The 26,461-nt window shown below is 45.7% G+C and overlaps 1 protein-coding gene across 1 annotated transcript in view; it reads left to right on the top strand.

Annotated features, from left to right (window-relative positions):
• Positions 1-26,461, top strand: part of LOC144818539 (alcohol dehydrogenase 1-like) — a 295,630-nt gene that overhangs the window by 90,358 nt on the left and 178,811 nt on the right. The window contains exons 4-5 of the mRNA XM_078676059.1: positions 18,858-18,945; positions 19,063-19,282. Coding sequence (XP_078532185.1) covers positions 18,858-18,945; positions 19,063-19,282 — 308 coding nt within the window. The remainder of the gene's footprint in view (positions 1-18,857; positions 18,946-19,062; positions 19,283-26,461) is intronic.

The raw sequence follows: 26,461 nt of genomic DNA, 5'->3' as shown, positions 1-26,461 counted from the left end.
CGGCCCGCTGCCAACTGGGGCCCCTCTACCCTCTAACAATGCCCCCAAATCACGTTGGAGTCCCGCTTTGGGGACTCAGGAAAACAATGGCCCCATGGAACCACGGGGCTCTCTTTAATGAAATGCCCCCGTGGAGCCTCGCAGACTCTAAATAAACAAATGCCCCCAATAACGATGGAGTCCCTCTCGGGGGACTCGAGTTCACCAAATGGGCCCTGAGCCTCTCGTGGGCTCTAATTACACTGCCCCCATCGTTGGAGTCCCTCTCTGGGGGACTAGAAATCACAGAATGCCCCCTGGACCCTCGGGGACCCGCAACAAATGCTCCCGTCGTTGGAGTCCCACTCGGGGGACTCAGGAAGAAAAGGGGCCTCCTGTGGGAGCGGCCCTCTGACCAAATGGGGCCACTCGAAACGCATCCAGACACTGTGCCCCTCTCAGGCACTGCAAGGGTCCCCGGAGCTTCCCCCAGCCCGTGACACTCACCGGCTTCTCCCTCTCTGGTCGGTCTCCAGGTGGCTGCGGGGCTCCTTACATGCCGGGAGCTCCGCGAGAAAACAGGCACCTTTTCCGGGCACCCCGGCGCTCTCCCTTGATCTCGGGGGCCCTGAGTGCAAGTGCCACCTCTTCCTGTCCGTCACTGGAGCGCGGGGTGGCCTCCCGTCGGCTTTCGGTTTCTTCCCTCTGCTTCTGGGTCTAGCCTCGGGCTGGCAGCCAATCGCAGCGCAGCCCGGGGAATAACATCACGGGGGTGTGCCAGGCCGGCAGCCAATCACAGCGCGGCCTGGGGGAGGACATCACGGGGGTGTCCCGGGCCGGCCAGCGGTGATTTTGCTCGAGGCACAAATACGGGTCAAAGCGAGGGGTAGGCACCCTCGGAAATTTTAATATTTAAAAAGCGGAAAACCGGCAGGGTGGGCACCTGCTTAAGTTAGAATAAAAATGTGGGCCAAATGCAGGGTGGGCTCCTGCTAAAGTAATAAGAAAGCGCTCCCAAGTGCTAGGGGGACGAATACAGCGCTTCCAGGTGCTGCAGGGGATCAAGAAATAAAAGCAAACCGCTAATGTCCCCAAAGTCCAGCAAAAGTCTTTCTAGGAAGGCAGGGGAGCAAGGCTGGACCCAGGGGCCAGCTCACAGGGCCCTCCTGGCAAGAAGGTAGTCCCCAGTGGTGGTCCTCCTGGCACCCAGCAGCAGCAGGCCCCCCTCCAAATAAGGATCAGGAACAGAGAACCACATTCATGGGGACACAGCCCCTTTTTATACAGTAAATCCCTTTGTTCTGTGTCTGTAGGGTGGGGGAAAAACCAGCGCTGGTTTTGGAGCACTTTATGTTGCTCAGCCCCTCTTCCCATTCACTAGCCAGGCTAGGGTCATCAGTCACACCACAGCGGGCGGAGCCAGCATTGTGTGGGGAAAGCCCAGCCCTATTCAGGTCCCAGGTGCACTCCTCCCTCACATCACTCATGCAGATCTCTCCACTCACCACCGGGGCAGACCCATCCTGACTCCTGGAGCCAGGCTCACCAGCCAGCTCCAGCCAATCACAAGCCAGACAGCCAATTCACATAATTTACACAGGCATGCCAACTTCTAGAAGTGGCACTTCCACGCTAGACACAATAACGCCGCACACATCATCGCGCAGCATTTAATCACACGAGTCCACACATACCAAACTCGACCCTGCACTCCACACACATCAGGAACTAACATGGACACACACATTCCCCATGCATTCATATGGGAGGGCAGGCCAACCTCACTATGCCGAACGCACTTTACCCTGGGACACAGTGGTAAAGTGCGCAGAAGCCAAAAATCACTAACACCAAGTCTCAATAAAAAGCACAACGTTTAGGGGTGAACCTGCCAGAAGGGCCAAGTCCAACATGTACACACTAAGTCAGCAAAGTAGTTCACCCACTCAAAGACTGAACTTCAGACCAATTGGTTTTGTATGAAAATATTCTTTTAGTTATTTTATTTTCTAGAACCAAGCAAGCCTGGCACAGGTAAGCAATAAATACTTTACAGTAGTAATGCAGTTTATAAACAGTTTGGATTGCAATGGTAAATGTACTTTGATTTGACTTACAGTATTGTTTCAGAGAAATGCAATGATTTGTAAATACAATACTTAGACTTGAATGGGATTTTCAGTAAAATACCAGGTAAGTTACTTTTTTGATTACTTTTCCTACTCAGAGTAGTGTGCCTGGATACTACTCTGGGACATTTCCTGTAAACAGGTGAGTAAAATCATTGTTGTTAAACAGTGTAATTTTAAAGAATTATTTTAGTTTTTCAAACTCCACACTTAAAAACTTTTCCAAGAAAAACAGTCAATGTTATCCTATCGAGGAAAATACTGTTATCGGTTTTTAGGTAAGTATTTGGTAGTGGGAGTTGAGGTTCTGGGAGTAGACTCAGGGGTCACTCAGGGTCAGGGATGCACTCTTGCTACACCCTCAGCGGCACGAGGGCGGCTGGGTGCAGAGTTCTGAGGCCCAATGTTAATCATTGGGGAATAGGGGGCCTCCGGTTGGTAGCTGCTGATGAGCAGGCCCCTTGGCTGTGGGAGAAAAGCTCCTGGACTTTAGCTCAGGGCAAATGGGGAATCAAGCCATCACAAAAGGAGCACTCTCAGCGGTGCTGGGGCGGCAGGGTGCAGAGTGCTGTTTTGGAGTTGGGTGCCCTGTTGTTTTCAATTGGGATTTTCGGTTTTGTTTTTTAGCTGCAGGCTCGGTCCAGGAAGACTTCCGGGAGGAACCAACAGCTGGGCAGGAAAGTTGGAGGGCTTGGGGATGTAGGTGCACCTCATGTTCTTTCTCCAGGGCGCAGGGCAGCTGGATGCAGGGGTGCTTTTTGAGTTTGGATTTCACCATACCGGGCCACTCGCGGTTGCGGGGGTCTCCGTGCAGAGGCTACAGGCGACATCGGGGAGTCCTGGAGGGGCAACCCACAGTGGACTCTGACTCCAGAGCACTGGGCGACCTCGCTGGGGTCGGTGGTCCACTCGAACTCGGGCCGTAGGCGACGGGAGCAGTGGTAGTTCCAGACACTTGGTTTCTTTGTCCTCAGCAGGCTCAGAGTCTGTTTTCAGAGATTCTTTTGACCAGGGCTACTGTTCACAGGAGATTTGGTCTTTGTTGAAGGCAGTCAGTCCTCCCAGGGGTTCTGAAGGTCGCTATCGGCAGGACAAGTCGATTTACGGCGCAGGATCTCCAGAAACTGCAGAAGGGCCAGTAGGGCTGGGACCAAGTCAGTTGTTCCCTGCAGTCTCCTCTGCTGGGTGTCGTCTTTCGTCCTTTTTCTTCTTAGGTTGTGGGAATCTGCTTTCTTGTTTCAGGGCTGCCCCTAAATACTGTATTTAGGGGGCGTTTTAGTGGTCTTGGGTTCATTAGTTACTGACCTTAGGGTGAATACACCTGATTGGGGAGTGCCTGCCATCTACAAGATGGTGGGCACTGAAGAAGAGGCTTCACGTCGCCCCCCCACCTGAGGGGTCGAGTAGGCAGAGGTAGGCACGCCTTCTGGGCTGGCTAGTTGTTCCCGCCTGTCTTCCCGCCGAAAAGGAGGGGAGACAGGAAGGGGCCTGCTCCTGATAGCAGGAGAGGCTGGAGTCGCCTTATAAAGGCTGCCAGGCCTTTGAAGCTCCCCTGCCACAGATAGCTCTTCCTGGCCTGTCATAGGTGTGAACACCTCCGCCCAGGAAAGGCTTTGTTTCTGGGCTCAGGGAGCGAATGCTCAAGCCCTAGGGGTCTAGAAACATGTCTTGTGGTGGGAGGCTGGTGTGTACCAGTTAGGGAACCCATCAAAGGCTGGTCGTTTTTCAGGGGGCATCTCTAAGATGCCCTCTGTGTGCATTTTTCATTAAATCTCACACTGGCATAAGTGTGGGTATAATGTGCTGAGAGCTGAGAATTATGATAGCAAACTTCCCAGTTTTCAGTGTAGCCATTATGGTGCTGATGAGTTCGTAATGACAAGCTAGCGGCACAATATACTTTTAATGGCAGAACTGCATTTACAATGTCTAAGAATGCACTTGGGAACTGTAGGGGTCAGGGCTCACGCACCCGTACCCTCACCACTGGCATAGGGCAGCCAGCTAGAGGGGCGACTGATTTATGCCAGGTCAGTGGGTTATAGGCATGGCACACAGGCATGTGTGCCATGTTGACTCCTCCCTTTGTTCTGCACCAAAACATGCAGCCTGCAAAGGTAATGTGTGTGTGTGTGTGTGTGTGTGTGTGCGTGTGTGTAAAGGTAAAGGGCCTCTAAGGGTGGCACAATAAGTGCTGCAGCCCTTAGAGGTCTTTCCTCATCACAGTGCCCTGGGTACCTGTGGTACCATTTACCGGGGCCTGACCTGTGGCCATAGATGCCAATTGGGTACGTTTTGGGAAAAGAACACAGGCCCTAGGAACCTGATTGGCAGGGACCCAGGGCACATCAAGTGAAAGTACATCATTAGTCTGGCAATAAGTGGGGTGGGGGTTACTACAACAGAAACCCACTTTCATACAGGGCGCCTGTATGAAGAGTTTTCGTATTTCCTGTAGGGTTCGACAGGGGTGGATTTTAGCTTCATTTTTGTTTACCATTTACATAAATGGGCTGGGATTGGCATTAATGGTGGTCCCGGGTGATCCCCCAAGGTGGAAATTGCAAGTAACCCTTAGTACTCTTATATGCGGATGATGCTGTTCATGTCAAGGGCGCCTTTAGGTTTCCAACTCCTCTTAGATGCTTATGTCTCCTTTATGAAGGGTTTGGATTTGTTGGTTAATTCTGCAAAATTGTTTATGAAGAGGTTGGGGTCCAATCCCGTTAAAATGAAGAGCCATGTTTGTCAGAAAGCCAGAATAGCCCAGGTGAGCTCTTTTAACTACTTGGGTGTATTATTTGGTGACAAATCCTTTTGAGCCTAATCTGTTCACTAAAAGAAGTGAACTCTGGCTAGAATATCTGGGGTTGTGATGGATTTTAGTTGGTGGCTGGGCAGAAACCAGAGAACACCCTGATAAAGATTTATACGGCCAAGTGTGTGTCAGCGGCCCGCTATGGTTGTGATCTCTGGGGCTATTGGGATTGTGATCAGATTCAGAGTGAAAACAAATTCCTGAGGTGGCTCCACATTTGCGCTTCATGAAGATCTAGGCATTTGTTACCGAACTGATCTGCTCAAACTTAGGCCCTTACTGTGTTGGCTTTTCATCTGGATTAAGGAGGAGGTGATTTGAAATAGGCTGATTATCCAGGATTGTCTTTCCCGCGATAACCATAAAACAATCTCTTGGTTGAACTATATAAAGTCTGATTTTAATTCTTTGGGTTGCTCCAGTTTGTTCATGCGCACAGAAGGCATCACCAAACAAGATTATCAATGGGTCAAATATCACTTCCTAAAGAAGCTATCAGTCAATCGAGAGGAACTAGAATCTCGTAAACAATCAGTGCGGGTATATTTTTTAGCACAACCAGTCAGCTCCATGGCCCCATATTTAACCTGGGTGAATAACATCTATCATCGTCATCTCCTCCCTAGAATCTGAATGAATGCACTTTTGCCAATGGTTAGCTTCTCTACAGGTTTGGCAACAGATGGCTATTTAGGGCCTTGTGGATGCAATCGTTCTTCTGAGCAGACTGTGTTGCATGTTGTTATGTTTTATGGTTATTACATTCTACCAAGGAATACAAATCTGACCCCTATTCTAAAGGAGGCTACATTTCGCCAAGTGAGGCTGGCTATGTTTTTTTAGACCATGTTGGGAGATGTCTACACATGTGTTTTTATGGGACCATTTTTAAGTTGTGTAGGAAAGATATGAGATGCTTGGCAGTGACACAGGCCCCTTTTTTAAAGGAGTGTGCCCTTGTTTTTATGCGGGTAGATGAAGAAGTTTACTTTTATTTAGTATCAATTGTAAAATGGCACTTGAATGTTCTTATGATTTTTATATATGGAATTAAGATTTTATGATTATTGTATATGTTTTGCCCAATTGTTATGTTCTATATATTTTATGGTTAACTATCAAGCCAAATAGAGGGCGGATCTTGCCTAGCCTCAAGATGGCTACACAGTAGGCGACCTCCCGTAGCCATCAGCTTAATCCTGCAGGTACTCATGTAATCCATTGCCTAAACAAACTTTACTGAGGAGCACTGAACAATACGCAACGGCCGCAACTGAACAATACCCCCACGACCGCAATTCGTTCTGTAAAACAAGGTTTCCCAACTCCATTGCACAGACAGCAGCTGGGCCCACCTGGTTCTGGGAGTGGCAAACCTCAAGCCTTGTGGGGGACAAGGACAGGGGCGGGCCCAAACTCCTCAGAGTTGACACAGGGGCTGGGCGGCCCCCTGTGAAGGAAGAGACTACCGGCGACTGCCGTGAGCCTATAGCAACTGTGCAACTCTGGATTGCAACACCTGGAGCCCCGATGTGACTCAGCATTGATGACGGTGTGGTGGCCTACACACTAGGCGGCGCGGAAGAGCTAGTCATCCCCCTCGTGATGCGAAGGTATCCAGCAACCGCTTCTCAAGCAGTGCTGCCGATGAGAACGCAACTCGCAGTGGGTGCCCCCCAGTCTCCATAGGCGTGCCCATTTTACTGCGCTCTAGAGCCTTGGAAACACTGGCAGGCCTAAAAAGAGCCGCACTCCCCGCCAATGCTGGGGCATGGAGCAGACCACACCCGGGGTGTAAGGCCTTCCCTCACAATGGGCCCAAAGACAACAGCAAGAAGGTGCCCGAATTAGGGGCGAGAAGGCTTAACTCTAGGGGCTAATATGTAACTACTGGGCCAGATTGCTCCCTAACCTGGACATTCACCATCTTGCAATATCCCTGCCCCTGAAATCAGGCAGGAGTATAGTAATAGTGTCTGGCCACATGACTATACATCAGGAGTTGGTGAGTCGCATAACTGAAGCATGATGCTACCAGTGATGAACCAGTCAGCTCAGAAACAACAACATACTTACCTGTTAACTCCTCATTGCTACTACTGCAAGATACAAATATCAGCACAACAGCAGGAAGGGCAAGCATGACTCCCTAGCACAAGGAACTGGTTTGCTGACTATTGGTGCAGGCCTGGAGCATCTTGTAACATTTAAGAAGCAATAGCGGAGGCACAATGGGGAAGCCAGACTAAACTGCGATTTTTACAGCGCAAATCCACTAGACTAAGGCATGATGATACAGAGGCAGAGATAAAAGAGTGGGGTGCCTCAGGGTCAGAGCTGGGGCGGACCTGTGCAAAATACTTAAAACGATGCAGCAAAGCCTCTCTACAATCGATTGGTAAATTGACTTGCTTTGGTTTCGCATGGACCACATGACAGAACATCTCGATAAACATGCAGAAAGAATTGACCTGGTGGAGAGCAGGGTGTCGGAGGCTGATGATCAACAAGTAGAAACCATGCAACCTCAGAAGCAAATGGAGAAACTGTTAGATGCACTACAATCCAAAGCTGAGGACCTTAAGCGGGATCAAGGTGCAAGAATCTACGTATAGTGGGCCTGCCAGAATCCACCTTGATGGGTAATATGGAACTGTTTGTGCAAAAGCGAATCACGACTTTGCTGGGCTTCTCAACAGCTTTTGTTGTGGAGCGGGCACATTGTTCGTTGGCACCTCGGTCACTGTCCACTCATAGCCTGAATACTGAATTACAGGGAGAGAGATGCAGCAATACGCAGAGCAGGAGAATTAAAGACACTGCACTATGAGGGCACAGAGTTATCCCTGTATCCTTATTTCACTCCATACGTACAAGAGGCCAGACTGTGGTTTGTCCCCCTTAAGTGGAAACTGAGGGACCTAAATATAGACTACGCAAATCTGTAACCAGCCACTTGAGGGTCACATTAGATGGCAAGGCAAGGATTTATTCGGACCCTAACAGTTTGCAGCAAGCTCTTAAAAGCTACATCAAGGCCAAGACCAACAAGCATTTGCCGCGCACTGACGAGGCGGACATCCCCAACTCCAGCGTATTGGACCAGCAGGACTGATAAAGTGGCAGCATTATTCGTATGTATGATTGCCAGTGGTAAAGACAGTCCACAGGTAACTGGCAGGTTGTATGATCAATTGTGTTGTCCCGTACCTAAGGCTGCAGAATACTCTGTTAAATACACTAAGGTAAAAGTATATATATACTAAATGCAGTGAAACAATTACGCACACTCACATAGGATAACCTTCCACCCATGATAGAGTAAGGAGGTTCAGTATAAAGTGTTTAGGGCCTTGAACTCTTATGTGCAATATTTATGAACAAGCAAGGGCAATGGATAAACGAGATAGGTTGGATTGACTGGTTGTGATGTTAACGGAGTTTAGGTAAGCTGTCAGGCATTCACCGCCTTCATGTGTTGTTGTTGTATAAGCTTTATTCGAGAGAATTCTCATAAAAGCACATAAAATCAGAACAATACACAGTAATACATAGTCGCAGTAAAAAATCATTAAACACAATTCAGCTCATACAAAATTATAAATAAAACAATTTTGTACATTTTACATAAAAAACTGTAAAAAAGGGAATCCCTGGTTACCAGCTACCCCCCAGAAATCGTCGTCGTATCGCCCACGCCCAACCCATATATTTAGCTACCCCCATGATTATCGAATCCTGGTTTGTTGTGCACAGGATTCTTAGGGCCACTGCACTGTCTCGTGTCCCCAGGTTTCTGCATACCGGCGAGAGCCATTTTCTCCTCGGATTTGCATAAGCCTGACATGCGAAAAGAAAATGGCCTATACTCTCCTCTGCGTTCTCACAAACGGGACATAGGTTATTAGTAGGACTGTGCCAGCCTGATGTCAATTTCTTAAGGGGGATAGATCCTGCCCTTAGCTGAAAGACAAGTTTCCTGTCCATAGGTACAGTAATATTGACCCAATATTTTTCTAGGACAGGTAAAATTTTAATCTCCAGGAAGCGGCCAGACATAGAATCTGCCCTGGTGTCATTCAGCATCTTACCTCCCACCCAATCCCAGTATTGCTCCTTGATGGCTTCTTAACTTGGGAAGGTTTCTCCCGCGGGGTTGTTCCACAAATTCGAAAGCCCCATATTTACCAACATGGTCTTCAGGTGTTTTAACCATTTTATCTTGTGGAAGATATCTTCCTTGATTATCCACAAAAAGCCCTCCGCGTACTGTCTTATTTCTGGAGTCGTCCAGAGGCGTCTCCAGTAAAGAACTGGTCGCAGTCGGGCTCTGTCGACAATCGTACGTCTGCCTAACTCCAAGAACAAAGGGATTAGGGGGGTACTCTGTGGAAGTCCAGTAATCCCGCGCATGAATTTGTTCTCGGAAGTCTGGAGAGCCACCAGACTATTCCAAGCCCAGAGTTCCGCGCCATATAAAGTGGCACCCAGGACCTTCGCATCGTAAACTGTCATTACAGGTTTTATTGGTTTAGTTTTTGATTTACGATGTTCCCCCCTTAGGGCACCTGATAGCTGCTGGTGCTTTAGGACTACTTTATTCACATGATGCGTCCAGCCATTCCCCCCCGCGATCTGCACTCCCAGATACGTAAATTCCTTAACTATATCAAGCCTGCTATTATTTAGGGTTATGTTTGGCTTACTCTTACGTCCTGCAGAGAAAACCATTAATTTGGTTTTTCCTACATTCACCTCTAGTCCGTGCTCCAAGCAGAAAGCATCGAAAATGCTTAATGCACGTTGCAATCCCATGGGGGTCTTAGACAAAATAAGAGTGTCGTCAGCGAACATCAGGATCGGAACCCTGGTGTCCGCTAACGATGGGGCATCTACACTAGCCTTCAACATTCTCTCTACTATCCCATTAATGAATAACGAGAAAAGTAGAGGGGCCATGGAACAGCCTTGCCTAACACCCCTTTCCACAGGGAAGTCCAATGTTGTTTCCCTACTTCCACCCCATTGGACTCTAGCAGAGTTGGATTCATGTAATCGCATGATTAGTGTTAACAGTTCAGCAGGAATACCTAGCTTATGAAGGACCGACCATAGCTTATGCCGGGGGACTAGATCAAACGCCGCCCGTAGGTCGACAAACGCGACGTACAGGCTACCCTTTCCCAACTCAACGGTCTTCCACCGCAATATAGTGAAGCGAAAGACCTGGTCAATGGTACTAGTTGCTTTTCTAAATCCCGCTTGGTATGGGGAGAGGGCCCTATTATCTTCTACCCAGTCCATTAGCTGGTTTACTACCATTCTCCCAACAATTTTCTGCATGGTGGCTATTAAACTTATAGGCCTGTAATTAGCAGGTAATGAGCGATCGCCTTTCTTGTGAATGGGGATGATGGTTGCACCCTTCCAAATATCTGGGACCACTGCCCCCCTTGCTAATGCATTTACTACAAGATGGATGTATCTAGCCCATCTAGTCACATCATGTTTGAAAATGTCGGGTGGGATACCGTCTGGACCTGGCGCCCTCCCACACTTCACTGAACAGATGGCAATTTCTGCTTCACTAAGGGAAAATAGATCTTTAGTTGCATAAACCGGTATTATATTATCAGCTACCACGGATTTGTTACTTTCCGCGTACTGTGGCCCAAAATAATCAACCCAGGCTTCCACTGGTACATTGCTATCAGGTTTTACTGGGCCCGCACCACTACCCCACTTGATGATTTTCCAAAATAACATTGAGTCTTTGTTATCAGAGGCTTCTTGTAATTGGGCCCAATGGTCTTCGTCCCATTTCTTTTTGGCACGATAAATGGCCAGTTTGTACAATTTCCTATTCTTAACCACTGCGGCATGGTCCCTGTTCCTTATTGCTTGCCCCAGGTTTAAGCGTGCTTTTCTGCAGTGGTTATCAAACCACCTGCCCACTTCCTTAGTTTTCTTCCCTTTTCTTTTCTTAATGGAAAAGCATGGTCTTAAAAGGGAGAATAGCTTATTATGAATTTCAGTGGTACCGTTATCCCCTGGAACGACTGGGACGGCTGTTTCAATCGCGGAAATTGCACAATCAACCTTATTGGTGATATATATCATAGTGGCCTCATTTGCTAGTACCCTGGGCCATTTTAACCTGCGCTCATCGTTACTTAAAAATGGGGTTTCGTCGTGTGTCTCAGAGAAGTTTCCAGGACTGGTATTCCACCACCTGTGGGACACACATAGGGGGTTGTGGTCACTTTTAACCCGAGGCCTAACAGCCATGTCAACAACCCCACTCCACAACTGGAGGCTACATAATATATAGTCAATTTGACTTCTATTAATACCATTATCAAAGGTGTAGCTGCCCTCCATGTCACCAGGTGTTCTGCCGTTAAGAGCTCTAAGTCCATGTTCCAAACAAATTCCATTTAGCAATAGAATCTCTTTGGTCCATCGCTTCACAGGTTTTAAGTTAAGAGATGGTACTCCCCAGAGATTTTCCACTTCACTATCCATAGGGTCATTTGTGCAGTTCAAGGGTTCAAAAGTCCTATTTAAATCCCCAACGACTATTTTTGCATTTTCCTGGGAAATAGCCTCTATTGCATCAGACAACAACTCAATAGTGGATGGGTTTGTTACTTTATCTCCTCTCACATAAACATTATATAAATCAATTGATTGACCCTTAACAACAGGGATTCTTAATGCTTGTAAATCAATACTTCCCGCATCTAGGATTTTTATGTTTATGTGCAAATCCTGCCTAATCCAAACAGTTAGGCCACCCTTGGGCCGCCCTCTTCCTCCTTTTGAAGCTGGTATACAATAGTTCAAGTAACCTAGGCAAAAGAGTGGGTCACAAGCCCAGGTTTCTTGGAAACAACAAATGTCAAAACCACTTATGAAATCCACCCAAAGTTGGGAATCCAACTTGCTAGCCAACCCGGCAACATTCCAAGATAAGAGGGTACCAATATCTGTATTTGTCCCATCCCGATCTTTAACAAGTGAAAATGCATGGGCTGACATTGGACCTTCCATTAAGCTAGGCTGGCTTTCTCGATCGACCATTGGATCCACAGTTAAATCATCTGTTACAGGGTATAAGACATTTGTGTTTAGAGTTCCCAGTCTTAAATCACCTTCTTCAGCCACGCACCCAGACTTGCTGTTACTCACCAATAGATTTATAGCAATGGTATTACTACTAGCTTCACCTAAGCCTCCTGCCTCTTTTATAATTCCACCCATACTATCAATACCAGTATGTCAGTACCCCCAACTCGGGTCCTGCCATCCTACATAAGGGTTATGATGTATATGTGAGGTGTGGGTATGACCACCAGGGGGAGGTGGTAAAGGAATAACTGGCCATGGGACAGTAGGGGGAATTAGGGGCTCATTAAATAAGCTGGTTGTGACACTTGAGGGTCGGGGGTAAAAAAAGGTGAGGTCCACAATACCAATACCTCCCTTGTTTGTTCCCCATCCCTGCCTTGTTATCCATCCCGCTACCCTAGGATCTTGAAAATTAACCACTATACAGTCCCCCCCCAGGGTTTTTGGTGTATAACCCATCCAGTCAATTCTCCTAGCCCCTATTATTAGTCCATCAATGTCACCCGGCAGAGGACGGTTTTCCTTTAACCAGTGCATGGTCTTATTTTTAAGCATCTGGAAATTTTCTCTCTGGCCTAGGGGTAAGGGTGGTACATTGATAAGAACTGCCACATAGGGGAAGGAGTCTGGAGTAAGATTTATTGGGGGTTTTCTATAGGGTGGCTTTTGTAAGGGCAGTGAAATAGATTTGGGAATTTGGGGGACAGGTTGAGGGGCTGGTTTCTGCACCTGTGGTTTGCTATTTGCTTGGGACGTTGCTATAGTTTTACCAGTCAACTGGCATACATTAGCCCCGCTTCCTCCCCCCCGAGGTGTTTGGGGGTATACGTATACTATTGTTTACGTTTGCAGAGGCTAACCCTTTACCCACTTTTTGGCACAGAGTAACCTCGATGTTTGCAACAGCTGATGGATTTTCTATCTGTGTTGGTATAGGCTGTGTAGGATGTATTGAAGTCGACTGCAATAGGTCAGAACCAGCGGCCACTCTATCAGCCCTATCTAAAGTTTTTGTAGCGCCTTTAGCTGGAGGTTTATATTGTTTCGGAGGTAAAGGGGAGGCATTCTGGGGAATTCTACCCTTGTCCTGTGCATGGTGGTTATTTGCGACCTGGGAGTTTGCGTTTACTTCCACCCTATTTGCTTTAATTAAAGATTTTGTAGAATAAAAATTGTCTAGAGTTGTCTGTTCGAAGTGGTTTAACCTATCTACGAGCTTAGCAATTCTATCCTCGATAGGGGTAAGTAATTGTCTAAACATTTTTTCAAATTCTGGGAGCACATTTGCAAATAATACAGTGTTTTCTTTACTTGATACATTGGGAACAGTGCTAGAATTGTCCACTATGTCTTGATTATCCTGGTTCACAAAGATAGTTGATATTACACTTCCAGAACTTTGGACTTGTTCATTGCCTGCCTTTCCAATGTTCACAAGTTTGTGTAACTTCCTGAATTTTTGGGGAGGTCTTGCCGCCTTTTTAGATTTGTTTACGGAAGCTGGTTGTTTCCTTTTGGACCCAATTTTCGAATTAGCCGATGTAACCCGCGAACCAAGATCAGACTGCGGAGATAAATGGAAGTTACCACCACAAGGATTGTTTGAATCTGCCACAGCACTCTTGTTTGCTTTATCACCCTGAACCTCAGAGTTTTCGAGTGTAACTGGTAGGTTCACTGATGATAGAGGGGTTACCAACGTGGGGTATGCAACGATTGAAGACTTGTCCGTAGAGTTCTTAAGAATTTCAATGGATAGCCTCCGCTCTGCACGCTTCTCAGCCAAAGTCAATTCCTTATCTATAGTCATTGATCGATTAAAAAAGAATTTGTCTAAGGGACCAATGGCCGAAGGACCAGGCTCCGTTGGTAGAATCGTTAAGTGGCCAATTACAGGGCTTGTGTTTCCAGACATCGCCATATCGGTTACAAAAAGTGCAAGTTTATGCAAAATAATCCAAATCACTTACTGAGGTAGGTGGTATATGGCACTGCCAAGAGGGGTGGCCCAGCCCGGCCTCCAGCGGCCCCGGACGGCCACAGACGGTCCCGCCCTTGTCCCGGGCTTCTCCCGCTCGCTCCCGCGAGGTAGGGATACTAGGCTCCTTAAGACTCTGCAACTACGTGATAGGCGGGGGGCGTGGCCAGCGGGGAGAGCAGCCCAGGTGATGGTGATTGGGCGCGCAGGGGCTCCTGGACACTGGAGTCCCCTGCCTATGCTCGCAGCCCCGCTGGTTACTCGCCTGTCCCCGCGCTCCTCCTGAGGTCTCTGGTGCTGCCCTGGCAAGCGACGCGCTGCGGGACCCGCGAAGCGGGTCCGGCGAGTCGTGAAGACGATTACAATCCGCAAAGGGTCAGCTACGCTGTAAGTCCGCCGTGCTCCTCTGGCGTCCTGGCACTGGCAATCCGTTAACAAGGGGTCCCAAAAGCACAAGGTGAAGTCGGCTTTTACCTCCGTTGGCGGGGGGCGTGGCCAGCGGGGAGAGCAGCCCAGGTGATGGTGATTGGGCGCGCAGGGGCTCCTGGACACTGGAGTCCCCTGCCTATGCTCGCAGCCCCGCTGGTTACTCGCCTGTCCCCGCGCTCCTCCTGAGGTCTCTGGTGCTGCCCTGGCAAGCGACGCGCTGCGGGACCCGCGAAGCGGGTCCGGCGAGTCGTGAAGACGATTACAATCCGCAAAGGGTCAGCTACGCTGTAAGTCCGCCGTGCTCCTCTGGCGTCCTGGCACTGGCAATCCGTTAACAAGTTGCCTAATTGTTGCAGACTTATGATAGGGTGGCCGCCTCACTCATGTCACCACTTACACTGTTTCCAATATTGGGCTTTCCACTGACACATAAATGCCTTCATGTCATAGCATATTTAGTTCACTGTTCGTCATCCCCGCTAGGGCCAGCATTGAAGCAACCGCCGCCGCCTCCTGCGATGCGCTCGAGACGGGTGGGGGTTAAACACACTGTTATGGGAGGGGTTGTTGGGATGTTGAAAGTGGGTGTATGAGGGTGGGATTGAAAAAGGCATGTCACAAGTTGGGTGACATGGCGTGGGAGGGGGTAACAACATACTTGCAAGTATGCTGTAGAAGTAACCTGATTAAAATTAATCACAACAACTCGAAATGCAACACAAGCACAACAGGATTAGTTACACAATATGAATAGGAGTTCAGATCGTAACACGTTTCCGAGGCAATGTGGTGTTCAATAAATGTTTTATCATGGAATGTTACAGGCCTAAACGACCAGCAAAAAATGTGTAAAGTGGTATTATACTTACAAATACAACAAATAGATGTAGCGATATTGCCTGAAACTCATCTCGCACCCCACATAGGATTACTAACACAGAGAAGAATGAAAGGCCTATTTGTGGCCGCCAGATTCACATCACACACACGACGGTTCTGGTTTGGGTAAGAAAGGGAGCAAATATTAAAATACACGCATTAGATATAAATCCCGGGGGTAGACATAGACCGTAGATCATAGCGCACTGCCGGAAGGACAACTTTTATGTGCGAGGGGTGAGGATATACGGACCTAATTACGATAACTCTCAATTTTATCGAACATTACAGAATAAACTTGCTACGTACACGATGATGCCCACAAGGAGGAGATTTTAATTGTGTACAATCCCCAAACCTGGAAGGACCAAGAGGTCCAACACGGCAACATCATCCTCCAAAGCCATCGCTGCAATAGCAGAGACAGAGAGTTTAATTGATGTTTGGGGTCACCGTTCACCACGAGGAAGGGTGTACATGCACTACTCCTCAGTACATGATATACATACATGCATAGACTATTGGTATGCTTCACAGGACTTGGTAGCCTTCAAAACGGAATGAGTGCATTTGCCACACACATATTCAGACCTCTCCCCAGTCAAATTACAACTAAAAATAGATGTTATGATTTCCAGGGCCAACATGTGTCGTTTTCCACAGTACTCACTCCTAGATACGGTATTCAGAGAGGAACGCTCGCAAGAGATAGATCACTATTTCAATAGCAATCTAGGTAGCCTCCCCAAAATGGCCACTATTTGGGAAGCATTTAAGGCTTATATGTAGGGGGTGGTTATATCGAAACATGCTGTGTTGGTTCGCTCCATCAGGGGTAGGTTATAAAAATTGGAAACCGAGTTAGCAGATCTAGAGCGAAGGTCAATAAATGGCCCCACTTCTGAGGTGTTAGCCCTGATCAGGGAAAAGATAAAAGAATACAACAAAGAAGCACACACTGAAGTGACTCACTTGGGAAGATATGCCACTGTTAAAGTATACTGGGAATGTGAAAGGCCAAGTGCTAAGCTTGCTGCACTGACTCGGCCAGTTAGTGGCGCGAATGAGGTAATAGAAGTACAGGATGAAAATGGCGTGATGATAAGCAATGCATAACAGATAGTTGACTGATTTTGTAAGTACTACACAGATCTCTATACTTCTCACTCCTCAGGCTCAGAGTAAACAGCAGGCGACTATTTGGCACAAAATAAAATGAGCTGGCTAGCTAACTCCCACAGAGAACGCCCGTTGGCGCCAATGCACCCAACCAAAATAATTGCCACTCTAAAGGACATGCCCAGTCATAAGGATCCCGGTTCAGATGGCTTAACAGTAGCCTTTTACAAGGCCTATCAAGATCAACTAATACCCTATCTGGTAAATCGCTTTGAAAAAAGGGCCAAAGAGCGTGTTATGCCTCCCACAATGCGATAAGCTACTCTAATTACTCTGCTAAAGCCTGGTAAGCCAGGGGAGCAGTGTTCCTCACACAAAATTGTCTCTACTTAACACTGACACACAAATGTTTGCCAAAGTTCTCACTAATAGACTCACCCCTTTGCTCCCGTTGTTGGTGGCCCCTGAACAATCCAGGTTTGTGCCTAACTGATCCCTCACTAGCAACTTACATACACTTTTCTGCACCATCACATGCCTTGGTCCATCAATTCGAGCTGCTGCAGTGTTCCTAAATGCCGAGAAGATGTTTGATTCAGTGGAGTGGGAGTTCTTAACGGCTGTTCTCCGTTGTGTCGGGGTAGGAGAGGTGTTTATAAAACTAGTCAAAGTTCTTTATGCAGAGCCCACGGCGAGTGTACGAATGAACAGACTGCTTTCTGCCCCCATAAAGAATACCAGAGGCACCAGATGAGGATGCCCACTCTCTCCCCTAGTATATGTCTTATTAGCAGAGCCATTGGCCTGTGTACTGAGAGAATGCCATAGTCACCCTGGTATACAATTTCCACAGTATAAATTAATAATAAGTGTGCACACGGATGACACCTTACTGTATGTACGTACCCCGGAACAGAACCTGACACCAATATTGCAGTAGGTGGAGCAATTTGGGCACCATCGGGCCTCAGAATACATTATTAGTATTTTAGCTTATAACCACACACGGTAGTGGTGGGTATGATGTCAGCTTATAACCACACACGGTAGTGGTGGGTATGATGTCACACTTCAAACAAGATATTATCATATGTGGGTACAAATTGGCTATCACTATGTCACATTCAAACAATTTTGGTAGGTGCCTCTCAGGGTAAGATATCCCACTACGAGAATATCGAATAGAACAAGTCAAGCAATGGCTTGCTCAGAATACAAGAAAGACTGAACCCCGGCACTCTAAATGATATGTGTTCAATTAGTGAATAGATTTAAACAGGCAAAGAAAACAACATATAATGATGAGCGAAAGCTTCTAGAGCAGGGATTTAGTAGACAACATAAAATTGGATGATTGAACAGTGATTCATTGCATCAGAGACCCATATAATATTTGTCAAGTAGTCTTTGCATTTCAAAACAATACAACTTCTTTTGGTGTAATTGAAGTTTCAGTTCTTGACTTGGTAGCACAGAAACAGCCAACGCGCGTTTCGTCACCACCGTGACTTCCTCAAGGCTTGCAGTAGTGACAGATGAGCCCAGCAGGATGCTTCAATTGTGGCTCTATAGTCTAAGATTGCTGTGAATCCCTTGTCAATGCTTGAAAATGAAGGTGTATACGCCTGGTTAAGTAGTTCGATTGACAGCTCATACATTTCAAAAGATGTAGATTCCCAGTAAACGTTACAGGTGAAAAGAGCTTTTGAACTTAATCCGTATTAGTGGCCAAATCCCTAGTCCAATTAAAAACCTGTATAGTGGGGTTTATAGGTCAAGCATAGGGATTTGGCCACTAAAACGGATTAAGTTCAAAAGCTCTTTTCGCCAAGTAATACGTCAAAATGTAATAGCATAAGAATGTTATTGATATGTAACTTAACAAGTTAGTTACCATGGCACGGTAACTTAATGTGCTATGTAACGCTGCACACTCTAGTTGAAAAATGATTGCACATGGGATCGGCTACTGTAATACTTGAATGTATCCAAAATGAAAAATAAAGTTTAAAAAAAAAACTCTCTAGCCAAATAAAGAAATTTAACTTTTTATCTAATGGTTAACTGATTTCCTAAAGCTCTCAGTTGTTATATCTAGCACACACTTAGGGGCAAATTTAAAGTTTAGCAGATAGACTACAGTCTCTCAGGGTGGCAGAGGGCATTAGGACCACCACGTTTCTAAATTCGAGCTCACTGTTGGCCTGTATAAACTGCATTATTACAATTTGTAAATACTTTGTCTTTGCATCCGGGCATTTGAGCATGTAGGTCAGATTTATAGCTTTCTAGATTGTTCCCACAATGTCAGCTCTAAATATATGTTGGTAGTTTTGTTTATTTGTTTCCAGATTGTGTCCATCATATCAAATAAAAACAATGTTATCTCTCCTAGGTGATAAAGTTATCCCATTATTTGTGCCACAGTGTAGAGAGTGTCGAAGTTGCAAACATCCAAATGCCAACCTCTGTGATAAGAATGAGTGAGTTTGTGTTTTCAGTTTACATTTTTTATCTTAACATTCTTTTATAATTCATTGCAAATCAAATGTCAGAAAAACATGATATCTAACACTGTTTTGCATTTTTCTTTTACTTAGTATTGGGAAATACTCTGGACTGATGGATGACAACACCAGTAGGTTTAGCTGCAAAGGGAAGCTGATTCATAACTTTGTAGGCACCAGCACCTTTACAGAGTACACGGTTGTCAATGAAGTTTCCATAGCTAAAATTGATGATGCAGCCCCTCTGAAGAGTGTCTGCCTCATTGGGTGTGGGTTTTCTACTGGCTACGGATCTGCAACTCACACTGCCAAGGTAATGACTTTTTATTTTGCAATTACTTTTTTACTTCAAGACGAGAATTTGTTTTTTGAGAGGTTTCTAGGGCATGGCACAATATAGGGGCCTCAATGGGCCTACACAAAGAAGGCAGAGACAGTCTGGGGGGTGGCAGGGCACTAAATTGAAATGCCTTGCATGAGTTAGGTTTCAAATGCTTTTCTGGCTTTGGCAGTTTGACTTGTGGCTTAGTTGCTGGTGACACTTGGCAGAGCATCAAACATGGGTATGGGTTTTATGTATTGAGTGAAATGAGCAAACTTGACCGACAATCGTAGGATTTGCAGAGGTCCTCCCACAAGAAAATGTTTAAAAAGATTGTCAAATGGTGCATTTTAAATCAAATTTTAATGAAGAATTTAGGTCCATATGTACAAATCTCTGGATTTGCGGTTTCCAAATAGTAAATCCATAGAAATTGTTAGAAGGGTTTCGCAATTTGAGCTGTACTGAACCGCGGATTCCACTAATAGCCATTTCTACAGATTTGCATTCGCAATTAGGTAATCGCGATTTAGGAAATTTCAAAATTGCAATTTCCTATTAAGAAATCGCAAATTAGGAAACATCGCATTCTGGATGCAGAATGATGATGTCAGACCAGGAAGTTTACAAATACAGGGTTAGGCCACAACCCAGAGGCCTAGAAAGGTGCTGGAAGGGAGGAATACACCTGTCTGACTAATGGCAAGTGAAAACCACTGTCTTCATTGCTCCATGTCCAAAGAAGATGGGGATAAGGAATCTGGGAGCAGGAAGTGGAAGGTGAAGTTCTCCAAAAAGGTGCTGGAGCTCCTAACAGAGGAATGTGTGGCCCATATGGATCAGCTATTTGGAAATACATATCTTACTGTCCCTGAAAGCCAAAAGACTAAGATATGGAACAGCATCTTAGAAAAGGTGAATCCCCCTGGCATAACATAGAGGACCATTCCAGAGATCTGCAAACGGTGGCACAACATGAGATTCTGCAAAAAGTAGAAGGTGGCCAGCAGGGATTGGTGTCACTACAACGCATGCTTTTACCACGCATGCCTTTACAACGCGGTTTTTACCACGCAGTCCATTACAACGCATAATGCTTTTAGGCGCTGGATAGTGAATTATTTAATTTACTATTCCAACTCCAGTCCCCGTGGATAGCAGGGAAGGTGTTGGATAGTATATTAAATACATTCCCTATCCTAGAGCGCCCCCCAGCGCATTGCGTTGTAATGGTTTGCGTGGTAAAAGTTGCGATGTAATGGTAGTGCGTTGTAAAAAATTCGTTGTAACCGTGCTACACCGGCCAGCAGGATGTCTGAGGGTCACAGGTGGTAGACCATCAAAACGCCCACTCCCATGGAGACACTCATCAAGGGGACACTGGAACCGGAAAGTATGGTGGGATTGTCTGACACCTCTAATGATGCAGGCATCAGCCAGGGTAAGCCAACTCCCCTTTACTTACTTAACATAACATAATGTTTGTAATTTCTCAAATTAAACATCGCAGAAAATTTGACTCTATTGAGATGCTTGCATTTCCATAGCAGTACATCATGATAGTTGTAGTACACCATAGTTGCATGCTGTACTGTGGGCTGAAGACCACACTACACAGACATGTACATCCCCAACATGTCATACACATGAAGCACTATTACAACAGTATACTGAACAGACATTAACTATTTATTTACACAAACTATAAACATGCATTTCCACAAATCACACTCAGCATGTGTCAGAACCAATTGAGGCTGAATAAGCTACAGACACAGGTCAAAATGGAGGCAAGCACATTAGCAACCCCTATGCCCATTGGTCCAACTCCAACTGCTCAGTGAACAACCGTTTCACCACTGCCAGGCTTTTGCGGATGGTGATGAGTGACAATCCCAAAGCAGGGACACAACACGACCTAAGGACAGGACACAGACAGCATAGAGGGCAACCAGCAACAGTCCACAATGATAATATATTAGACTGGAAGAGAGTCCCCTATGTTTGGTGGGCTGGAGAAGTCCATCTTCTCTGTATAACGCCTGCAAACAAAAGAAATCAAGACTGTCAATAGACATCTACTAAGAATGTCAAGCTCCATACAGCCATTACAAAAAGGGCAAGACAGGTGGATTGCTGCTATGTAGATAGAACACCATGTGCAGGGACAGCGGCACAGGTAGTACCTGGTACACGTTGATGCCTTGTAATAATATGTGTGCTCTGTATAGAGGTCAACCCACTGATAGGCACTGCGAGAAAATCATTCTGCCTTCAGCCTCAGCATCAGAGCTCTCAATCTTGGCCCATCATAATCACCTGGCGTGACTCAGTCCAAAGTACTATACAAGGCTAATAAGATGCAGGGAAAAACACATAAATGCAGCATGATGGAAATAGATAACACTTTTAGGGAATGGAAGATTGAGAAAAATATGTGAAACAGAAAGTGGAACTAAATTACTGACATGCATTACTGTAACGTTTCTAACATTCATTGTTCAGAAATCAATCCGTTCTTTTGGCCTTAATGGCACGAATATAGGACCCAACAGGTACACATTTGAATGTCTGTTTTAATACCATATGACAGAGTCATATCCCCAGAACTGAGCAGACATATTCATACAGCATGCTAGAGCATCTGTCTTTAAAATCAAAACATGTAGAGTGGGGATAAAACATTCTAGAAAAATTGCGCTGATCAATCTAAATAAATCAGAACCTTAATATGCACCAATCATGCACACCATATTCTAGGCATACATTCTCAGAGCAGGTAATGTTTTTTAACATTTTTGGGATATTCCTCATCTCAGGGCCCTATATGCACATATTCCTGGCTTTGCTCTAATTCCCACAAATCTGACAATATTTGGATCAACTTCACCAGGGAACAGAAGCCCTGTGTCACTTGGATCAACCTCATTGGCTAACAAATACAGCAGCTCCACTACTAAAAGGGCCAGCGACCTTCAGCCACGGCCTCAGGTGTCAAAATGGGTGAGGTCAGCGTCACCAGGCATCTCAGCACAATATACCTAATGCAAGTTTAGCAATAACACTTACCATTACCGAGGACAAGGCTCCAAACCTCACTTACAAAGCTGGTGAATGACATCAGGCCTCGTGCAGGGATGCAGCCTGCAAAACCCAAAACCATGACGCAGGGAGTTTCACTGGGCTACAGTGGATATCACCAAAGACTCCCATGGCACTGAACGGCTTTAGGAAGGTAAGCCCTGCGCATTGCGTCACATTGCAGAAAGTTGATTTACTGCCCGGCTTTAGGCTCCATGTTCAGAGCGAGGCCGGGCAGGCAGCCTGGGACAGGCAGCCCAAACTTGACTGCACCAATTTATTCAAAGATACCATCTGCGATCGTATCTCTAAATAAATCAATGTGTTTCATGTTTTTGCAGAAAAGATATAGGAATTTCAGAAGGGTGCAGTCCCAGAGCCCTAGAGCAGAAACCTGAAGTCTCAAACCTCCCCTATTTAGTTGATGGACAAAATGGTGCTTGAGGATTGCTCCTCTCTGTCAGTCATCTATCTGTCTTCGGTGGAGGTCGCTCTGAAATAGGATGACCAGATTTTCAAACTGAGATTAGGGACAGGTAATAGACAAAGAAAGAGTACTACATGTTGTCTTAGCGTGGAAGAAAATTCGGTTTTAAGATTATGTTATCTAAAAGAGTATTAATTTAAAACGTTTTGTGACTCACAAAGGAAAAGGGCAGAGCCACTCCCGCAGCATTGGTGATGAGTCGAGTTGCCCATCTGTAGGGCACATATGTATAGCCCAATATAGAATCTTCTAGAATAGCTCAAGCAGGTGCAGGCACAAGCTCACAGAAGCAGATGCAGGCATCCTTCAGATAGTAGCATTAGTGCATAGTTTCAGCTAAACAAGGAACACCTTAAGTCCTTGCTCTTCGGTGCCAGCGGCAGTACATGTCTTGACTCGAAGACGGGCAATTCAGGTTAACAGAGTTAGGATGAACAAGAGAAGATGACAGGTACAGGTTCCAATTATAATAGACGTCAGTTTCACAAAATGATAATTGTGACTCACAATCATCTTTATTTACTTGTCAGCTTGACAGGGGGTACAGAGAGCAGACGGGCTAAGGCGCTCAGAAAAGAGGCCTCCCAGCAGCAAAAGACAGCAGGCAAGTGTGACGAGGCAGAGATATGGACACGTTGCTGAGGAGGGTCTCGCCATAGGTGTGAAAAGGGATAGGAAATGCTGCTGGTTTGAAGTGGAGGAGCAGACAAGTGTGAGAAGATAGGTGTTCCTGGATAGATGTGCTCCTTAATATATGTGCACCCTCGCACATGTACTCCCTACTATATGTACTCTCTCTGACATATGTTTTCTCTGAAATTGAAGTATGAAGAAAAGACACACAGGTTGAAGATTAGATGGGAAGATGATTGATAGCAAGTAGGAAAAGCATAGACAAAGCAAATAGGACTGGTGCTGACTGCCAGTCGTTTGCCTTTGCCACTGGTTGTTTTGCTTTGCCTTTTTTTCTGGTTTTTTTTTTGACAATTTTGTTTTTGGGCAGGGCACAGGCTCAAGCCAATGTAAAAAAAAAAACCTTTGATGAAAGGTAATAATCATTTTTGGTCCCTAAAAGCACACATTGCCATAGTAGTTCCTGGCAAAGAAGGAAACCACTTTGCATGTGGCTTTGCTCCTTGTGCAAGGGCAGAATTCTGTCACTCACAGTGAAGTTAGCCAATAGCTGAAGTCGGATGACCCTATTGTCCCATGCTGTATGCTGCAGTGGGCGGAAGAACATTGTGAATGGCACAATGACAGACCAATTGTTGAAGGAATTTCTGAAAGCCCTATAGATAAGTATACTATGCATATCATTTTAGTAAAATCAAAAGATGTTAGTTAGCCCGTGGCCTGTTAGTGGCCACATCTTTGAGTAGAGATGTCTGTAGCAGAGATGTCTGTATGTGACCGGGGCAGATGCAACATAAAACAGTGAAGTGAAGATAGATTGGTGATCAGGCAAATGGACAGAGGGTGTTAAAGAATGAAGAGCATGCTCTAAATTCAAAGTGACTGGCATAGACCAGAGGAGAACATGAACTTGGTGGTTGAAGTGTGTTATCAAAGCATGCTCTAGGCCAGGGTTCTCCAAAGTTGGTCCTAGAGGGCCGGATCCATGCCAGCATATCCTCATATAGATAAATGTAGTTATCTTAAAAATGTGGCGTGGATCCGGCCCTCAGGACCGACTTTGGTGAACCCTCCACTAGATCATTGGGAGAGGGCCACAATATGAGAGGGGAACACACTTTTTTCTGATGGTGCAACATTTGTTTCATTGTACTAAGTATCTGCTTGGTTATGGGAAAAATAGCCTGCGACACTGCGAGCTGGAGCTTACACTGGTGGGTCCTGAACACTAATGGGGCCCGGTGGCGCTGCCTTTTAATCCCTCTTGGTCACCTCGAAGGCATAGTTGCTCCCAATCTACATGAACTAAAATGACTTTGAAGTGTCTAGCTAATGCAAAATGGAAGGGGAACTAAAATCGCACAACAATATTTGTGTCAATGAAGGTAAGAAATAAAAGACGCGGACCTGTAATGAAAATCATAAGATACTTTCCTGTCAACTGACACAAAAATAAATAATTAAGGAGCCACGTTCCATATGTGATGCAGCTGAGTTAGTGTGCAAACATATGTCAAAAGGAAAATGTGCCATAATAAAACACTAGCACCCTTTTCCCTATTTGATGTGTCTCTTCTCTTTCTTTCTCCCTTGCCCTTATCTAACTATATTGCCAGCCGTTTCCCTCTTCTCTTTTCTCCTCCTTTCTCTCCATCTCTCTCCCTTTTATTAACTATTTCTTTCTATTCTTTTTTTCCTTAATCCTAACATTCTTTCACTCAATTGTTCCATTTTTCAGTCTTTCACTTTCTCTTCCTCTTCTTCTCATCATTCATTCTCTTACTTCACTTCTCTCCTATTATCTCCCTACGCAAAAGAAGTGTGCAATGTGTCCCAAGTGAAGAAAAAGAAACCACAAATGAGAGACATTACAAGGACGTAAAACAGTAGAAATTGTGTGTCTGTAACAAACGATTAATCAATTCTAAAAATGCCCATTGGTAATATTTGCTCATTCCCCGGGCTACTGGAATTATGTGATTCTGCAACTACATCCTTTTTCGGATAATTGTGGATTTGCGACATTTGCCTCGTAATCCACCATCTGCCGCATTATCTGCAGATTAAAAAGTTAGTAATAACGCTGCAACAGGTGTTCGCGCCCATTGGAAGGCCCTTCCCAAAGGCTAACCATTCATCTTTCAGTTTCTTATTTTTGTATTTGGTTGTTAAACTGTTACTAATTAGGTGAAATATTGGCCCAGACCATGTTACCATGTGTAAAATTTACAAAACAATGTGGTAATAACAGCTAATGTGCCGCATTGTGCTGCATAATTTGCCTTTTCTTGCTGCATAATTTAGTCAACACTGCCACATGATTTGGTGCTCCCCTGCCACATAAATCCGGTGGCTCTGCCTAGGCCTGTTTACAATTGAGACATTTTGTTTAGTTTGTTTTTTTGTCAATGACGTTTTCGATCCTTCACGAGATTCCAAGGTCTCAGCAGGTCATTGGTGGTGAAGGGACATCTGTAATCACTAAATGGCTTGATTAGAATATGTCTAGTATGGTCAGGTGGGCAGAACATTCATTATAATAATAATAATCTCCTTAGCTAGCCCAAGTCATGTGTACATTGGTATAAAGCTGGTCCAGTTACTCCCTCTAAGGTCAGGTGCTACAATAACTGGTGCACACCAATGTGAAAAAGGATAATTATATAGGGTGACCAGATGTCCCGGATTTCCCCAGAGAGTCCAGTTTTTCAGAGATCTGTACCGGTGTCCCGACACTTTTAACCGCGGGGGCAACGGCGGTTCAGCCCAGTGGGTGGGGCCGCGTCGGACACCGGATGTGCGCAGCACTACGAAGGTAGTGCGCGCGACGGCCATTGGCCGACACCAGCAGCGAAGGGGTTAACAATTTGAAATACATGTTGCGGTTTTTAGAAGAAGGTGGAGTGAGTGTTTGAATTATTGCATAGTCTCTAGCTTCCATATGTCCCTCTGTTTTATGGAATAGCTGG

This window comes from Lissotriton helveticus, chromosome 2_1 (genome assembly GCF_964261635.1).
Source record: "Lissotriton helveticus chromosome 2_1, aLisHel1.1, whole genome shotgun sequence".
NCBI lineage: Eukaryota > Metazoa > Chordata > Amphibia > Caudata > Salamandridae > Lissotriton > Lissotriton helveticus.
Note: the sequence above shows the minus strand (reverse complement) of the source record. Positions and strands in the feature narration are given on the sequence as shown.